The following is a 17396-nucleotide window of genomic DNA, read 5'->3' as shown; positions in this document are numbered from 1 at the left end:
TTGCTTCCGCATACCTTTTCGAAACATTATCGACACCTTACTTAACTTTCCCAATTTGTTCAATTTGTTGCGTGTAAACCACCAATGGAAGAGAATTATTTTAAATACTCGAAAGGACTTGTTCTTTTCTAACGATATGGACTGTCCAATATAAATGTTTCACACGTGTGTATATTAGAATCAGATACTTTGAATAATATTTCTAGCGGTTATCGTTTACAAAAATGTTAATATGTATAACAAATATGAGAAGTTTATATACAATGTATACATAAATTACTTTCTGAAGTCAAAAAGACGGTGTTCTCTCTTAACGAACTCTTCGTTTTTCTCTTTAAAGCGTTAAAAAAGAAACTGAACATTTCTACCCCAGGGATGAGACGACATTCGGTGCAAGATGTCTACCTATTACCTGCGAAACACGCAGGTTTCTAACGCTTCGGACATCCACGATTTTCACATTCCATTAATTCTAGAAAGTGATGTGCGTTTACAGAGAAAATTCAACGCACGAATCTTCAGCCACGCGATTTCGAGAAAAAAGTGTAACCACGATTTCTTTTGTTCGACGATTATACCACGCAGTGTCGATAACTATTGGGTCGTTCGGAAAATAATTTCGTTTTCCAAAATGGATAATATGTAATTTAATAAAATGTTTATACGCTCGAAAAAAATCGTGTTTCATTTTCACCAAAAGAAAAACGAAATGACTTTCCGAACAAACCAATGTATTCACTCTCGCTTTTCGCTTAGTACGAGTGATAGATAAAAAAAGGTACTTACGAAACTGATTATATATGATAAAAAGAATTCTCTTTCCTACGATTGGAAGGTGTGATAGAAAAATAATGTCACAGGACACGAAACTCACCTCTGGGTGGTGCAGGTGGGGCCCTCTTCGGGGTGTCGTCCGCAGAGGGTGTTCTTTCCCTCATGCTTTCCTATGGGACCCCTTAGAGCCACCATTTAGGCGAACCCATATGCCACGGCCTCCTGAAACATATCAGAAAAGAGAATCTTGAAAAACCTATTCATTCGTTGATCCCTCGTACACAGCGGTATAAATACTATCATTGTCCACGACGTAGTGGTACGTTCTCCAATTTCCAAACACTGCGAGCCATTTGTGCAGTTTCTTAACACCAGAAGTACCAAAGGGGTCGATTTTACTTGTTTCGAACTTCATTTTAAAATTATTATAAAAAGGGTAAAAAACAGATTTACAAATACACGGAAAGGTGCAATTTCGTGTACCCTCGCGCTCTTTTGTATTCTCCTCACGAGTGAAATTTTCATAAATATATTGGGTACAGGTATATCGAGTAAATGACTATTAAGTTGGTTAAATGCATTCGTGCGGTAATAGAGAAAAGAAACACGGGGAAACAAGTGCTGATTAAAATCGGAGAATAAACACAGGTGTGTCTGAACGAATAAGATAAACGAAGCAAATAAAAAAAAATTAAAAATAATTAGAGAATGGTCGCCAGTACTCACCACCGCCTAACAGCGGTCAGCACCGGTTACCAACGGATCAAATGGCATCCATGGTATTCCACGGAGGGTCCAGGTACCCAAAAGGGTCAGCACTGGTCACCATCATTGGTCGCCATCACTGGTCGCCATCACTGGTCACCATCACTGGTCACCACCACTGGTCGCCATTATTGGTCATCACTGGTCATCACTGATCATCACTGGTCGTCACTGATCATCACTGGTCACCATTGGTCATCACTGGTCATCACTGGTCGTCACTGGTCGTCACTGGTCGTCACTGGTCGTCACTGGTCGTCACTGGTCGTCACTGGTCGTCACTGGTCGTCACTGGTCGTCACTGGTCGTCACTGGTCGTCACTGGTCGTCACTGGTCGTCACTGGTCGTCACTGGTCGTCACTGGTCGTCACTGGTCGTCACTGGTCGTCACTGGTCGTCACTGGTCGTCACTGATCATCACTGGTCAACATTGGTCAGCATTAATCAGCAATGGGGTCAGCACTGGGGTCAGCATTGGGGTCAGCAGTGGTCAGGAGTGGTCAGCATTAATCAGCAATGGGGTCAGCACTAGTCAGCAGTGGTCAGCATTGGTCAGAAGTGGCCAGCATTGGTCAGAAGTGGCCAGCATTGGTCAGAAGTGGTCAGAAATGGTCAGAAGTGATCAGAAGTGGTCAGAAGTGGTCAGAAGTGGTCAGCATTGGTCAGTACTGGTCATCATTGGTCAACAGTGGTTAGTACAGTTGACCACAGGGTCCCCTGGGCCCAGACGGAGGGGTCCGTCCACCTTGGAGGGTCCCCGGAGAATGAAATTTTCGGCAACCGGAAGTTATATATATATACCCTCCGACAATGTGATTTACAGTTACTTCGATTGCCTTTGTTCAATTTAAACGAATATTTCAACAAATTAATGTTTCAAGCCATTAGTAACACTAGGACATTGTTAATAATTGTTTAAAGTATGGTCCTATGACAGTTGTTAATAATTATGATAAATAAACATTAAGATTTTACAAAATCTAACAAGGCGAACAATATTAGTGAACGTTTGTTCTTGAACACGATTGTTACTAACATTTACGCACGTTCCGAATATTAATCTTAGAATACGCATCTTATTTATATATTACAAATGATTTATTTGCCCATAGAAATTAATTTCGATCGAGATTCGGAGTAAAGACACGATTCTTTATGTATTAAAGCAAGCGAAGTAATAATTGTTTATTAGACACATTAGTTTAACATTCCTTTAACTATTATAATTTACACAGTACGCGTAGAAGAACCATTTTTTACTTAAAACACCCGAAATTCAATTAATCACTTTTCCAAGTAGAAAAATCACCTATTGTCATGTACGTACACGTATATAATTAGGTTTAACGTGAATCAGTGTGTACGGGTTACACGTTAAATGTTCTATGATTATATTCATATATTCTCTAGTCAGTACTACCCGGTGTTACTTTTTCTATATTTGAGAGTGTGACCCTATTATATTGGGTCGTTCGGAAAGTGATTTCGTTTTTTTTTTTTTTTTAGTAAAAATGAAACACGATTTTTTTAGAGTGTACAAATTATAATACTCTCCATTTTGGAAAATGAAACGACTTTCCCGTACAACCGAATATTACGAGCCGACTGGCGCTAGATTCGATCCAGTGGTATCGTTAATTTTCTTCTCAACGTTGGAAGAAAATTGCAACGTTCCGCGACGGTCGCGTTTGTTGTCTTAATGAATTCTGGTAACTCGGTCAGCTATCGGTAGAGCCGCGTGTGTTTCTCCGATCGAGAGGCAAGGACGCGCGAACTGAACTAATCGAAGCCAGGCGAACAGAAGTCGGTAAGAACCACCGAAACCTCGCTCTCGACTCGATACGCTTCTCGTTCCAATAAGCGCGGAAAGCGGAAGCAAGCGTAGGATTCTGCGCAACGCGCCGTATGAAAAACTAGCGGAGGGCACCGCACAATCGGAGTAACAGTATACCGTGCAGGTGATACGAACTTACCGAGCACATGTTCACCGTGATACATAGACGATGCACCGCGATGCACCGCGATGCACCGCGATGCACCGGGCGACCGAGGCTACCGAGACCTCTCTTACCGTGCATCGCAAAGACGCGTACGAGCAACCGACAGCGGTGCTCAAATCGTTGCCGATTCCTGTCGCGGTGAACCAGCTGTCTTTGGAATCACCGATAAGCAACTGGACGCTTTCTTCGAACAAACGAGACCCAATGATCGTACACGTGGACAAAAATGAACGCGACCACCAATGCTTCCCGGCAAATCGATTTTCAAACCGAGCCATGGGTATAATCGATGTGTTTCGAGAAACATTCATTGTTAATTGAGCCGTAGGTTTTATGCATTTATGGCGTATGCGAGTACGAAAAACGTACACCGAACGTATGCAGAGTATATGCACGAATGGTAAACGAAATATTAATATTATTTATTTAATCTAGGAAATACATGTTGCATAGTATTTGCATACGATTTCCATGTATATCGCAAGCTGTGAATGCAAAGAACCACTCGTTGATAATTACGTTCGATCGAGTGAATATCTATCGCGAGATGTTCGTGTCTGGAAAGAATATTGGCAAAGATTCGGATAACGCGAGGATCAATTACGCTAGTTTTACGTTAATTGTATTTAGAAATAAGCTATAGATTTGGTTCTTCGCGATAGATCTCTGGCTGATTGTGTCCTAAACGAATTGAAAGAAATTTGAAAAACATTCGGTGTAATTGTGATCATGGTTGGGACGTGTTGAACATGGTTCGAGTTAAACGTTTCTTGAAATTGTTTAATAACGTTTAGAGAGCTCGCGAAAGAATTTATTGCTCTCAAACGCGCATTGTTTGAGTCTTCTACAGTTTGAAAATAATCTCAAAATCGGATACACGTGTTCCAAGTGCGGTAACTGAAAAATAAAACCGATCGAATCTCCATACTTGTTAACGCAAAAGTCCTCAAACTCGATTAATACATTCTATCATTTATTTAGATCGCTATAAAATCATTTGAATTACAAAACACTCTGAACTCTCGAAGAAGTCAATCACGTCCCGCGAGTGTATTTTTATTCGATAGTCGAACGCGTTTTTGTAAATTTGAAATTTAAAACCTGCTCGATACGAAATAATCAACCGAGTGTAACGTCTACCGAGGAAGATCGATTAAACAGGTGTTCACTTTCAAAGAAACACAACTGTTCTTCGTCAAACGATATCTATCGATTTATTTTCATTGATTTTATTTATATCCATTCATCGATATATTCTAATATATAAACCTGTTCGGTGCGTCTCATCGAAGTTATTAGAATAAAATAAAAGTATCGAGTAACGTATCGCCTCGTTTGAAAGAAGAAAATAAATTCACAGACAAGACAATGGCTTGTTGCGAAATTCAGTTGTTACACTTTACTCTTACGCGGAGTGTCAATGATTCTCCAGAGTCCTGAAAACAAAGGGACCTTTTTAACGATAACAATCGTAAGGATCGTAACTTGGTCAACATCTAAAACCAGTGCTCTTTTCTTACGATACACCCTGTATACACGGTGTTTCCCAATAAATAGAGTTGACCACTTCTCATTCGAGTGACAGATAAGCAATTCTAGACGACACAAGTTCCACAGATAACTCTCGCTAAACACATCGTCGGATACAAAATATTTGAAGTAACGTCTTATCTCGAGTAACCTATTCTTTCTCGATAACCGAGTAACCCGAAATTCGGACAGTTTCTCGCACGATTTATCACGTAGACGCCGTAACAATCGTTGTCGAACGATTCACGGTGAACAAAAAAAAAAAAAAAAAACCTACGAAGCACCGCTCTCCTTAGCAATGCAAATGCAACAACAATTACCCGTCGACCCTAACGTCACAGACTCGGCCACGAGTCGAGCAGTTACGATAAAAAAGAGAAAAAAAAAGGAAAAAAAAAAACCAACTAGTATCGCTCATTGACCAAAAAACCGGCGCGTTGAACAAACCTGCTAAACATTGTCCGTTAACGCGAAAACTAAACAGCGATAACGACGGGACGCGTTCGTTTCTATCTCGCGGTGCATGCACGCGCGCGTGCATCCATAATCAAGGCCAGTGGTGCTCCATTACCAATTTCCATCGCTATTACCATCAATTTCCGTGAAACGACAGACGTTCGGTATTATCGAAATGTTGCACGAACAAACAGCGGATCCACGGTAAAGCTTGCGTTAATGCCGTCGGGAACGTGTTCCGTCGCGACAGTGGTTCTCCGACCGTGTCTTCGATCGTTCCGACAACCGTGGATCGTCCGTTCGACGATAGAGACGATGGTTCTCGGCCGCGCCACGTATAATAGGCATAATTGCAACGACTGCCACAGTACGTTATTAGACTTGGTCGCTTCTTGAGAACCGTAGAGAGGCCACGTATCGCCTAAACAGTGGTGCTCAACGAGCCGTTTCTCGGGCGTTAATGGCTGGCCAGAGCCACGTTAGACGACGGAGGACGATTACAAATACTAGAAAGGCTCGAAGCGGTACCTTCTTCGGTGTTTTCGAAACGTTTCGATCGTGACGTTGTATCGTTTTAACGGTGACGTTGTACTGTTTCAACGGTGACGTTGCATCGTTTCAACGGTGACGTTGCATAGTTTCAACGGTGACGTTGTATCGCTTCAACGGTGACGTTGTATCGTTTCAACAGTGACGTTGCATAGTTTCAACAATGACGTTGTATCGTTACAACGGTGACGTTGTATCGTTTCAACGGTGACGTGGTATCGTTTCAACAGTAACGTTGTATCGTTTCAACGGTGACGTTGCATACTTTCAACAGTGACGTTGCATACTTTCAACGGTGACGTTGTATCGTTTCAACGGTGACGTTGTATCGTTTCAACGGTGACGTTGTATCGTTTCAACGGTGACGTTGTATCGTTTCAACGGTGACGTTGTATCGTTTCAACGGTGACGGTGTATCGTTTCAACGGTGACGTTGCATAGTTTCAACAATGACGTTGTATCGTTTCAACAGTGACGTTGCACCGTTTCAACAGTGACGTTGAACCGTTTTAACGAACGTGATGTTGACTCGTGACGTAGGAGAAGAATTGGAAAGAAACGAGATGCAATTTTGGCGAATTGGGAACAGTGTTTGAGGGTGTGGGATTATTGTGAAATAAATTTGCAGCGAGATAATCGTACGGATAATATTTTTTATTTTGATGATCGTTGTTATCGTAACGATCATCCGATGGGAATAACGAACGATTTGGAGAGAAATTTGTGTAGATGAACGAGATAAGGCTCGTAGATGGAAATTTATCCGAGTAGATTCTTATTCGTGACTTGCGAGCAAAAGTTTGTACAGATGAAAGGATATTCTTTATTTTGATAAAAATATGACCAAACTTTGGTCTACAAGCTCGGAACGGTACAAGAAACGAAGTTCGAAATTGTTCGAAAGTTACAGAAAGTGGAAAATAAATTTTTAACCCTTTGTCAACCTGGCTTGGGTCTACTTTGAGTCAAGTTTACAAAAAAAAAAGAAGAAAAGACGAGAACCTCGTCGATCTCTTCGTTTCGCAACGAGTAATTTAAAACGAGGACTATTTACTTTAGAACTGGCGAAGACTAACATAAAAAACATTAAAACATTTGCTAATTTAGATAATCCGTAGATGGAGATATTAAAGGTGACCGGAAATTGTCGATGGAAAACTATCAACGTAAATAATAAACGGCTTGTCATCAAAATTTTAACAACCCTAAGTATTAATTTACTCTCAATTCAGCTCCGATCGCAATCTAAACCGAAAGCTATGTATTCCCCATTAATATGTAGTACTAAAGACCGGCACAGAATTGAAAAAAGTTTGGTATATTTAACATTACAATTGTCGTACATGAGATCTAAATTACTATAATCTGCTCGGTATATGGGATCTAAATTATTATGATCCCAAGAGTAAAGTGGTATCTCGCTCCCTTCGTGGATGTCGGTTTTACTGACTGAATCGCTCGTATACGATCGGAATATCTCGAGTTCTTTCGTGAAACGTGCTTCGTGGCGACTAAATGGGCGTATACAAGAAGTTTGATTGGTCGTGCAGCTTAAATGTTTGAAAAACCTTTTGTAAAAATTCGTCTCAACGTTTATTCTACTTTACGCAAGTATAAAATACTGAACAAAATCCTATGTATATTAATACGCTTTATGTCTTTTTATATAATTATAAAGTACTTTCCTAAGTATTTTCCTTATAAAGGTATTCCCTATAAATGTACTGGGAGTACATTTATAAATGTATCTTGTCAACTATGGCGGCGAACAAACAATGTTTCGCCAGAAAGGGTTTTGGAAATAGCGAATAACTTCACCATTTGGTACTATTTTCACTTTCGCAAAATTGTAACACGAAATTGAAAGTTGTATTTATATTCTCCGAGAAAGACTTCATTTTTCATTTAGTAACTACTTGGAAAACATTCGCAAAATTAACCCATCTTTAATGTTTCAGAGTGGTGTCCCCCCTTAAAGAAACACAAACAATGGGAAAGAGGGATTGTTCCGTCACTTGTAACCGACGTAAGTGTTGTAACTTGAAAGCGGGGTTTACTGTATTCGAGATTGTCCCGTTTCACATTCTGTTGCACTATTAGGGATCAACTATACCTCTGCAAGAGAGCTATGAAAGAGACTTGGTAAAATCGAGGAGCTCAATAACTGAAAAAATCAATTCGAACTTCGTAACTCGAAACTGATAATATTTCATATCCTAAAAGTGGAATCTGCGATCCTAGTATAGTATTTTTCAATCAACTGTGCACCACCAAATCTGTTTAACATGCTAGCAAACAACACTGTTCGGTGGCTAACGACACGATCGAACGTTGAATCCCTACAAATCAAAGGTTGTCGAGGGTTCCATTGTTTGCCTGGAATGCTGAAACGCGGCATTCCAGTGTGGAAAAGTCTTCGTTTCGCTGCCGGTTGCTGGAACCATTCCATTTTTTCTCAGTTACCGTTCCTCCTTTCTTCTTTTTCTCCCACCTCGTTCGTAGAAGTGTTCTCGAGTGGCCGTGATATATCGATCAAATGTCTCAGTTTTGTACTCATTAAAACCGGTTGATACTAATGAAGCGAACGTTTCCCCGCTCGTGTAAGTAAATGAAAGAAATACGAGCGCGGAAAGTTTCTGGGAAGCGTTGAAAATCTCCGATTTCGTATCTATCGTTCCCCGAACTTCGGATATTATGGAAATTGGGTCGTACAGGACACGAGTGATAAAAGTATAGTATAATGATCGATGTAGGTTTCTCTTGCTAATTTTCTTAGGGGAGCGATGCAATTTCATTTGACACAAGTCTGTTGCAGTTACAGACGCCAAGAGAATCGTAAACTTGAACGATTCGTTAACTTATGCCACATAGTTGCATAAACGAACTTCACTCGCGTTCTACTATTGGATTCTTCCCATGATACACTCATGGGGAACACGTCGGATCTACCATGGCTCCAAAAAATTAATTGCACTGATCAGTAAGAGCGATTTTAATGAAAGTTCGTGAGCACGTAGAGCATAATAGTGCATATATGGAGAAACTTTTTTTGTCCACAGGAAATTTCTTTAAGAAGTCTCGAAGGTTTTAATATTTTCGAAATCAAGTCTCGAAGGTTTTAATATTTCTTTTTTAGTTTCTTAATGCAACTTTTCTTGGGACTTTTTTGCAACAGATTGATAGAAAGGGTTGAACATTTTTCATACGAATGTACGTCATGTTGCAAACGCTGGTTTTCGAACAAATTTTTTTCTTACATGATTACTCAACTTTCGTATACCATTTCTAACGAATAATAATTTTTTTAACGATAACGAACTATGTTGAAACGTATTGCAAGTACCGAGGAACAGTGTCGTTGACAACACGTGTCAAGGTCGAGGTCATGAAAGTTGCCTCTCTTAGAGTAAATGTTTACCAATATTTTTTGTATACATATATTGACAATTATAAACATAAACTAAGTAATTGTAGAAATCTCTTTTAGACAATAATCTAAAGCCATAATTTTATGTGCAAACGAAGACGATAGTGTTTTTAAATGATTTTTTGCCTTATTAATCTTCTCTATAGGTCGACTGGGACATTTTGTGGATGTTCCTTGTAAGTTAAACAGATTGAGTTTTTATGGGTAAATTTGTGTTTGGGGTATTAACGGAGCAATTTCTTAAAAATGTATAAAATCAACAGTGAAAAGTTCAGATGCACCTGGAACCGTTTGGGAATCGATAACACTATGTTGTCCATAGAATTGATTAAATTATGGATCAATATACGTGCATGCACGTATCGAGAGAGGTTCCATTTCCATCCACGAATGATCAAATGCCAGAGAACTGGATTTTACAAGTTGGCAATGATCTTAAACACGCGTCTAGGGTAAAATAATATCTAACTGAACGAGATATAAAGAGTTTTTATCATGGTCTTCTCAATCTCCACATCAGTGTTTCTCAAACGTTTCTTATCGCGGTCTTCGACATATGTAACTCGCAAGGAAGTTTCATCCTACGATTTCAACGAGTATTAGTAAATTATAATACATACGTATCTTTTTAATTATAACTCAGTTTAAAAGGTGTAACCATCCTCCAAAGTTCAACTATCAAAGTGCAAACGTGGAAACAATTTAAGACGGAAAATAAATATAATATAGTATAATTTTTTGACAGAAGAATACTCCAATCTAACCTTGACGAGATCAACCCATTACTACTACTTTATTCAGTTTTTATTAATAATATTGATACGATTTGGTTTTAAGTATTTCATCGTTTACGATAGAGACACTGTAACAAGATGCTAAAAATGACTGAGGAAACGATAAATCTTTATAAACTTGGTAAACCTTCGTAACTCTAAGAATTTTACGAATATTGTCATTATGTTTCAGAGACACATTTCGAAGAGTGTAAAATTTAAAAAATACAATGATTCGAAAATCGATTTCTTTTTTAATACTCCAGACTAGAATAACTCCTTAACCCCATTTATTTTAAAAACGAGTGGTCACGTATACCCAAGAGGGAAGTGTTTCTTAAACAGCTCGTTGAGACCAGTACTTCAAGGTGCGGCTCATTAAAATTGCGGGTTTCCACTTCTGGCCCTCTCGTCGTTAGTACACACGTGTATTGTACTCGATCTTCCCCATCTGTAAATTATTCTATTCCATCTTCAAGAAACACAGGGTGTTTCATTATTGGTAAACGACTTAACAATAGATTCAGCGTCGGAGAACGGACAAAAATTGTTGCGAAACAATGTTTGAAAATATAACCTGTTCGACTTTGCTTCCAAGAGTACTTGGAACTGCACTAAATATTTTGCAATTGGATGTTTGGAATGTTAGGTCGTTGAATTTGTTTTCTTATCCCTTGTAAAGTTACAGTTTGAACAGGTCAGTTGATTAAAAATTGAAATTAAAGAAACATCGATGGCTGTAAAATTTAGAAAAAGAAAGCACCTTGGAAACATTTATTTACCATCAGTACGTATGCCCTCTCGAATAGTTTTGAATCAACGAAATAATAAAAACAGTAGAATACCAATATTAATAAAAATTCTTAATTCGATGTGTTCCCACGTAACGATCTGTGCATAATTAGTCGAAAACGAAGTCTCACTTTCTTAAGAAATTGTTTTCAATAAATCACCGGTTAATATTCAAAGATTCGTTTATTTTCATCACCCCCTACATTTCGTACCAGATCTCATTTAAAAACCAACGCAGACACCATCGATAATAGTACACCCTGTACAAATGAAAATTCCCCATTACTCGTGGAACAATTTAACATTTTTGGGATCCGAGGATGAGAACCACTGTGACTGCACATGACGCGCCGTGTGTGTCATTGGCATCGTTGAATAAAACCACCGCTGACGGTTACTTTATACCAAGCTTTATTAGCTACTGCGAGGTAATCGCGCCACGTTTTGCAACGCACGAGCTATTTGCAGCTAAACGCGGTGAGTTTTCACGCTTTCGACGATCAACGCCCGAAAACCGCGAAAGAAACGTCCGCAACTCTTTCCAGCGGAGATCTTTAATAATTTCGAAACTAAAATCTTCGTGTCCACTAACACGAGACGGTACATCCCTGTCTCGGGCACTCTGATCGATCGCTGTTCAAATTTTATTACACGGGTAATACATAAGATTACGCCTAATTAAAAACTCGGGATCAATTTCGAGCAAACTTCTGTTCCGAAAGGACTGAGAAAGATTCGCGAAAGAATAGAATTTAAAGCTGAAACTGAACTCTTCCAATGTTCGAAATTCGATACAGAAAATAAACTGTTATCAATGGTAGTGTGATTGAAAATGGTACAACGTCTATTTAGAAATGAATATCGAGCGGTTGAATATCCATATAGAAACGAACTGGCACAGTACCTTCCGCTTATGTGCCACTAATTTTCCCCGCATAGACGGAACAGAGTTATCCCCACCACTGTTTTTGTTTATTCAGCGCGAGCGAACCGTCGACTCGGTCAGCCGACGGCCGTAGACGAAAGCGATCCTCATCGCGCGCGGGATCGAATTTCTGTCCGCTACCAAAAATAAAATTCGTTCTATTAATTATCATACCTTCACGATACAATTGTCAACGGATTGGCGATATTTTCCAGACCATAATTAGTCCAAACGCGATCTCGTTCTCGACTAGTTTTAATCACTTATTAATTGCATCTCTTGAAAAAAAAAAAAAGAAAAACTTCCAATTTTACAGGATTGAAAATAATCCGAACGGGGAAGTGTTTGGACTCGTTTTCATCGGGAATGCCTCACCGATTCATTGGCGAATCGTTGAAGACGCTACGATGAAAAATAATAGAAATTTCAATTTTCGAGTTTGATGACTCATTCCACGCGCGAGAAGGATCGCTCTCGGCTATCGACCGCTGAACGTAGGAAGGTCGAAGCTTACTCACTTTTGCTCTAGCTCGCTCGCTCTTTGCGTGGCACGTTTTACTCTCTTCGGTGTACGGTACATGCGAACCTCGGCCTCAGCTCGAGATAAAAAAAAAGTCGATGTCTGGAAAAAATCGCTGCCTTCTCCGAACGTATGGAAACGAATGGAACCGATTCGGGTGCATGCAAGCGCACGTTACTGTAGTGACTTAGAGTTTGAATGTCGACATAGAAATGGACTGGAACTCCTGATACTGACTGAGCCTAGGAAATGCAGTGAGTTTCAACCTTTTACGGTGCAACTGCGCTTCCCAGGGATACGGGCAATGTGCAGCGTTGTGGTCGAACCGTGCCTGGAAGGCACATTGATGTTTGAACCGAGGTTATTTATAGATTGTCTTATCTTTTGTAATTGAAACACTTCCCGGTATATAGAAAAATAAATATTTTTACGTCGTCGTGTTTTACACATATAACTTAATCTCTTGAACTTTGTAAGTTTCTTTTTTCACGCGTTTTTCGAAAATTTGGCACACAAATAAAGCAATGAAAAATATTAGCTACGTATTTTTTTTTTTTTATTGGCTAATACTACCTTAAAAATTGTAGATAAAAAGTTTGATTTTTAGTGGATATGACTTGGTAAAATTTTTAATCAGACGTTTCAGAGTTTACGATTTGTGACCTGAATTATAATTCAGACATTTCAAAAATAAATTTTTTTCGTATTCAACATTTTTCCTATCTACAGTAGTTCCTGAAGTGTGTCGTTAAATAGATATACTATCCACAACGTTGAGGATAGTTTTCACACCTTGAATATATCGGCCAATGTAATTGTTATTATATTGTCAGAGTATTTACAGACACAAGCTTAGAAAAAGTAGTTTCGAGAAAAACTTGTTGCTAAAGTTTTATGTTCAGTTACGTAATGAATTTTATTTCTTATTTACGACTAATCATTTATTCCAGGACAATATAGAAGACCTTCACACTCTACGAAGGACGTTTTGCTCTGCTCTTTCATTACTACGAGCTGTTCTTGCCTCCATTGAAGCGTCAACATTCAACGTGCTATATGCAATGCATGCCAGTGTATTCTGCAAATATCTTACACCGTAGACCAATATTAACACACATCACCGATCAAATTTATAGAAATGATTTACACATTTTTTTGCTTCAGAATTTAGATATTTTTAGGTGAATTGCTATATCGTTGGCGTTGAAGTTATTCTTAGAATTCTTTATATAGTCCTTTAAACGCCTTAAAATTTGTTATCAATTAAATCTTCGTATATAGGTCGTAGTGCAACCCGAATCCTTTTACATTTTCAAGAGTCCAGGCCTGAAAGGCAATTCATCTACTACGGATTTTTATTTGTTGAATATTTGTGAAAGAATGCAGCCCGTTCGAATACTTGGGAAAAGTATTCACAGTGTTCAGCTTTCATCGAAATGAAATAACTTCGGTATTTTCTTTTCGAATAATACAATTTTTACCTACAACGTTATTCGAAAACTCGAAAATTCGAGAAAATTTGAAATTTTGCAGGAATACAGTTAATTTTTTGTTTCGACGATGAAACAATTTTAAAGGTGAAAACAGCCCTTCGAAACAATTTGATCCTACCATAATGGTGTTAATATTTGTAAAATACTTAGTAAATTAAAAATCGTTTTAAATGAAGTCAGACTTCCTGGCAATTCTTTTACACGAGACGGACAAATTACAAAGGGATCGGAATTTCGAAAGCAGAAGGAGAACGATAGAATTGGGCAATGGTTAGAAAGTTATGCTAAATGAGACAGAGGCTAAAATGACACAGGGTTCGTAGGGTAAGGATGACACAGTGTTTACGGGAACAGCTGACTCAGTGTTTGCAGATTAGGACCGATTTATGACACATAGTCGTCCAGTTTGTGTTTATTGGAAAGTCATTTCTTTTTCCAAAAATGGAAAATATATAATTTAACAAAATGTTTATACACTCTGAAAAAATCGTATTTTATTTTCACCGAAAAGAAATGAAATGACTTTCCAAACAACCCTATATATTAACTTGAACTTGTAATATTCGATTTACAATATTAACGATTATATCACAGTGTCCTGAAAGAGATAAAGATATTTTCAGTTCCTGGAGTAAAAACAATAATGATAAAACACTATTTATTTTTGGAATAAAACGTGTCAATGGAACTATCCTCGAGAGGGAAGGGTTAAGTTGAAATGATATTATCACAACACGTGAGTGCACTACGCCCTCAGAAATATGAGCACCAGTTTACAGTTGTTTGTAAATGAATTGGAGACGCTCTGTTGTCACCAACTGCATGTTATGAGAGATCACGTGACTGTGAGTATCGTTTCACGCCTGATACGTCTTCCATTTTCTACGGAAGAACACCTTCGTGAACCAGCAATGGAAATAAATATGTAATAACATGTGTGTATTGTTTGTTCTCACAGTAGTAAACCAGATATACATAACTACAACTGTGTAATTGTTTGGTTTTATTTTATGTTTGGTATTGCTCCATCCGTATTGTTTAAAATCCATCTTAAACATACAGCTAGTTTCAACACCAACGAAGGTTTATTTTGAAAAAATAATTGTCATTCATTTTCCCTTGCTTTTTTATAATTTGAACACTATTTTCGTTTTACACAATCGTACAAAGTGCACATTCCTTTAATAATTTCACAATATTTACCCTCTGCGTGTAAACGATATTATAGAATTAAAAATAAAATGTTCAACCAGAATTGTTTACCTATGTAATAAAATATCTAGCACGAAAGTATGTACACGTTAGGGAGATATAACCGTTTGTACAAACGGTGTCAAAGAACGAATAGCATAATAGAACAAATCGGCGGAATTAAATAAATTATTGAGAAAATTACACAATCTAGTTGCAAACCACCGTTTCGAGAACACTATCCAAACCGTAATATTATTAATCGACCTGGCATGCGATTGTTCCTGTTGCGGTACGCGATATTTAACAACTATAGTTGTTAATCGATGCTTATCGGCGGCTTTATAATTACAATCGTTATCGGCGGTCGTGAAATGGCCTGGAGCATTCATAATCGATGACGAACGCTGGTTGTTAAATCATCCAGCGTGTTAATTGACGTTGATCATTCCTCGATAGTCTCGACGAAATCGTTATCCATCTAAAATCTCTGAGAGCGTGAAAGAAGTATTTAAAAAAAAAAAAACAACGTTCCTTTAATATCTTCGTATCGAAATCTACATGCAGTGAACGTTATTTATTTTTAATGTACGTTGTTCGAACGCTCTCTACGGTCGGACCATTTTTATTTACATCAGCCGTACGAGTTGATGGGTATAAGTGGTGAAGATGATTCCGAGGCTTTTATCGAGGTAACAATATGGGCTTTTATCGAGGAGTTACTGTACTATGCGGAGATCGTTGCCAAAACCCTACAAACTGAACATCAGGGGGGTAAGGGAATCAGGACCACCTGGGACCTCCACATTTAGGTGCTAAGCGATCACATCGCATAGACGTAGAATCTCCGTATCTGCGAGAAATATAGAAAACCATATGAAGATTTTATTGCACTTAAAAAATTCCTCGTACATTTGTAACCATAATTTATAAAATTAAGGGTATCTTTGGTATAGATTCGAGTAAAAAAAAACTACACGTTCTACAGGAGAATGTTAGAAAATGATCGAAATTTGGATAGCTCCAACATCTAAAATATTGCAAAGACATCGTTGCACAAGTTCCAAGAAAGTGTAAACCCACGATCAATTACCGCAAATACATTGAGAAAGTTGTTAACCCTTTGCACTCGAGGCTTGTTTGCTACCAGAAACCGATGCCTCGAGAAAATTCTTTAAGTGGTAAAATTCATCCGGAACGGAACATTTTTATATACTTCGCATACATGCGTTTACACTCTACAAAAACGTGATATTTAAATTCCAATTTGAATTCCAAACCACGAGGTTTTCCCAGATCGAAAATAGTACAGTGAATTATGTGGCGATCGAGAATCTCCTCTCGAGTTCAAAGGGTTAAGAAAAACATAGCTGTAACACACAATCGTACCACTTGTTCTTCGTAGTAATTATTGTTGCACAGAATTTATCAGGAGTGTATTGCGATAGGTACGTAAAGCTTCTCGATCCGCTGATAATTAATATTCCGGGTCTATGATTACGCCAATGCATTTCAGCCGTCGCTCGTTATCGCATCGTCTCACTCTACTCCGATACCTCTCCTTCGCGACTTTAACACGCAATGGATTTGTATACGTGATCGCCTTAGCCAATAACGAAAATGCGTGTAATTCGAGGTGTGACGACTAATCCGATTCACTGGCAACTTACGATATCTGCATAGTACTTACACTGTAGTTCGAGTCACAGTACGCTCCTCATTGTCGTAGACACCAAATTATTTTTTAAACGAGCATTATACTATCAGGTTGTTCGGGAAGTAATTTCATTTTTTTCTTGGTGAAAACGAAACACGATTTTTTTAGAGGGCATAAATATTTTATTAAATTATATATTTTCCATTTTGGAAAACGAAATGACTTGAGGAACAACCCAATATATTATTAAAATAGTATTTCGTATCGTTAAACCGAAGTTTTACTTAATTTCCACTGCAGTGGACAACAAACATTGTTCATTTAACCTTCGAAAATACATTTCTGCTTTCAATTCGAACCACATTTATTCGCAAGAATGATTTGAAACAAAAAAGTAGACTTTGGAAGAAGTAATGATTCTTTTTTAAAAAGGATATTTGGGAAATTGAACAGTGCAAAATATAAAGTAAAAATTCGACCAGAAACTTTTCACGGGCGGAATTCCATCACGGGTCATATCTGACCCGCCGTTCGGCGTACGTG

The 17396-nt window shown here is 38.3% G+C and overlaps 2 protein-coding genes and 1 long non-coding RNA gene across 9 annotated transcripts in view; 2 read left to right on the top strand and 1 right to left on the bottom strand.

Annotated features, from left to right (window-relative positions):
• Nucleotides 1-17396, bottom strand: part of LOC143153434 (uncharacterized) — a 120383-nt gene that overhangs the window by 77197 nt on the left and 25790 nt on the right. Inside the window, exons 1-2 of one of the 6 annotated variants that reach the window (XM_076324608.1) lie at nt 1501-1646; nt 875-996 (exon numbers count right to left, since the gene is read on the bottom strand). The exons of 3 other annotated variants lie outside the window; for them this stretch is intronic. In XM_076324608.1, coding sequence (XP_076180723.1) covers nt 875-938 — 64 coding nt within the window. In that variant the 5' untranslated portion in view covers nt 939-996; nt 1501-1646. Of the gene's footprint in view, nt 1-874; nt 997-1500; nt 1647-17396 lie in introns of those variants that run through there. 2 more of the 6 variants (XM_076324607.1, XM_076324610.1) reach the window with 2 other exon arrangements.
• Nucleotides 8040-10338, top strand: LOC143153462 (uncharacterized). The gene is made up of 3 exons (XR_012993825.1): nt 8040-8101; nt 8176-9055; nt 9135-10338. It is a non-coding gene; the product is annotated as an uncharacterized LOC143153462 (long non-coding RNA).
• On the top strand, nt 12419-14984 carry LOC143153459 (uncharacterized). 2 transcript variants are annotated; one of them, XM_076324718.1, is made up of 2 exons: nt 12419-12872; nt 13463-14984. In XM_076324718.1, exons 1-2 carry the CDS (start codon nt 12571-12573, stop codon nt 13470-13472), a joined length of 312 nt encoding a protein of 103 aa, XP_076180833.1. In that variant the 5' UTR covers nt 12419-12570; the 3' UTR covers nt 13473-14984. Both variants share the same exon structure in this region, with proteins under 2 accessions (XP_076180833.1, XP_076180834.1).

Source organism: Ptiloglossa arizonensis, chromosome 12, assembly GCF_051014685.1.
Source record: "Ptiloglossa arizonensis isolate GNS036 chromosome 12, iyPtiAriz1_principal, whole genome shotgun sequence".
Taxonomy (NCBI): domain Eukaryota; kingdom Metazoa; phylum Arthropoda; class Insecta; order Hymenoptera; family Colletidae; genus Ptiloglossa; species Ptiloglossa arizonensis.
Note: the sequence above shows the minus strand (reverse complement) of the source record. Positions and strands in the feature narration are given on the sequence as shown.

Excerpts from the sequence above, each read along its gene's own strand:
- LOC143153459 (XM_076324718.1), top strand. The coding sequence starts at position 12,571 with ATGCGAACCTCGGCCTCAGCTCGAGATAAAAAAAAAGTCGATGTCTGG.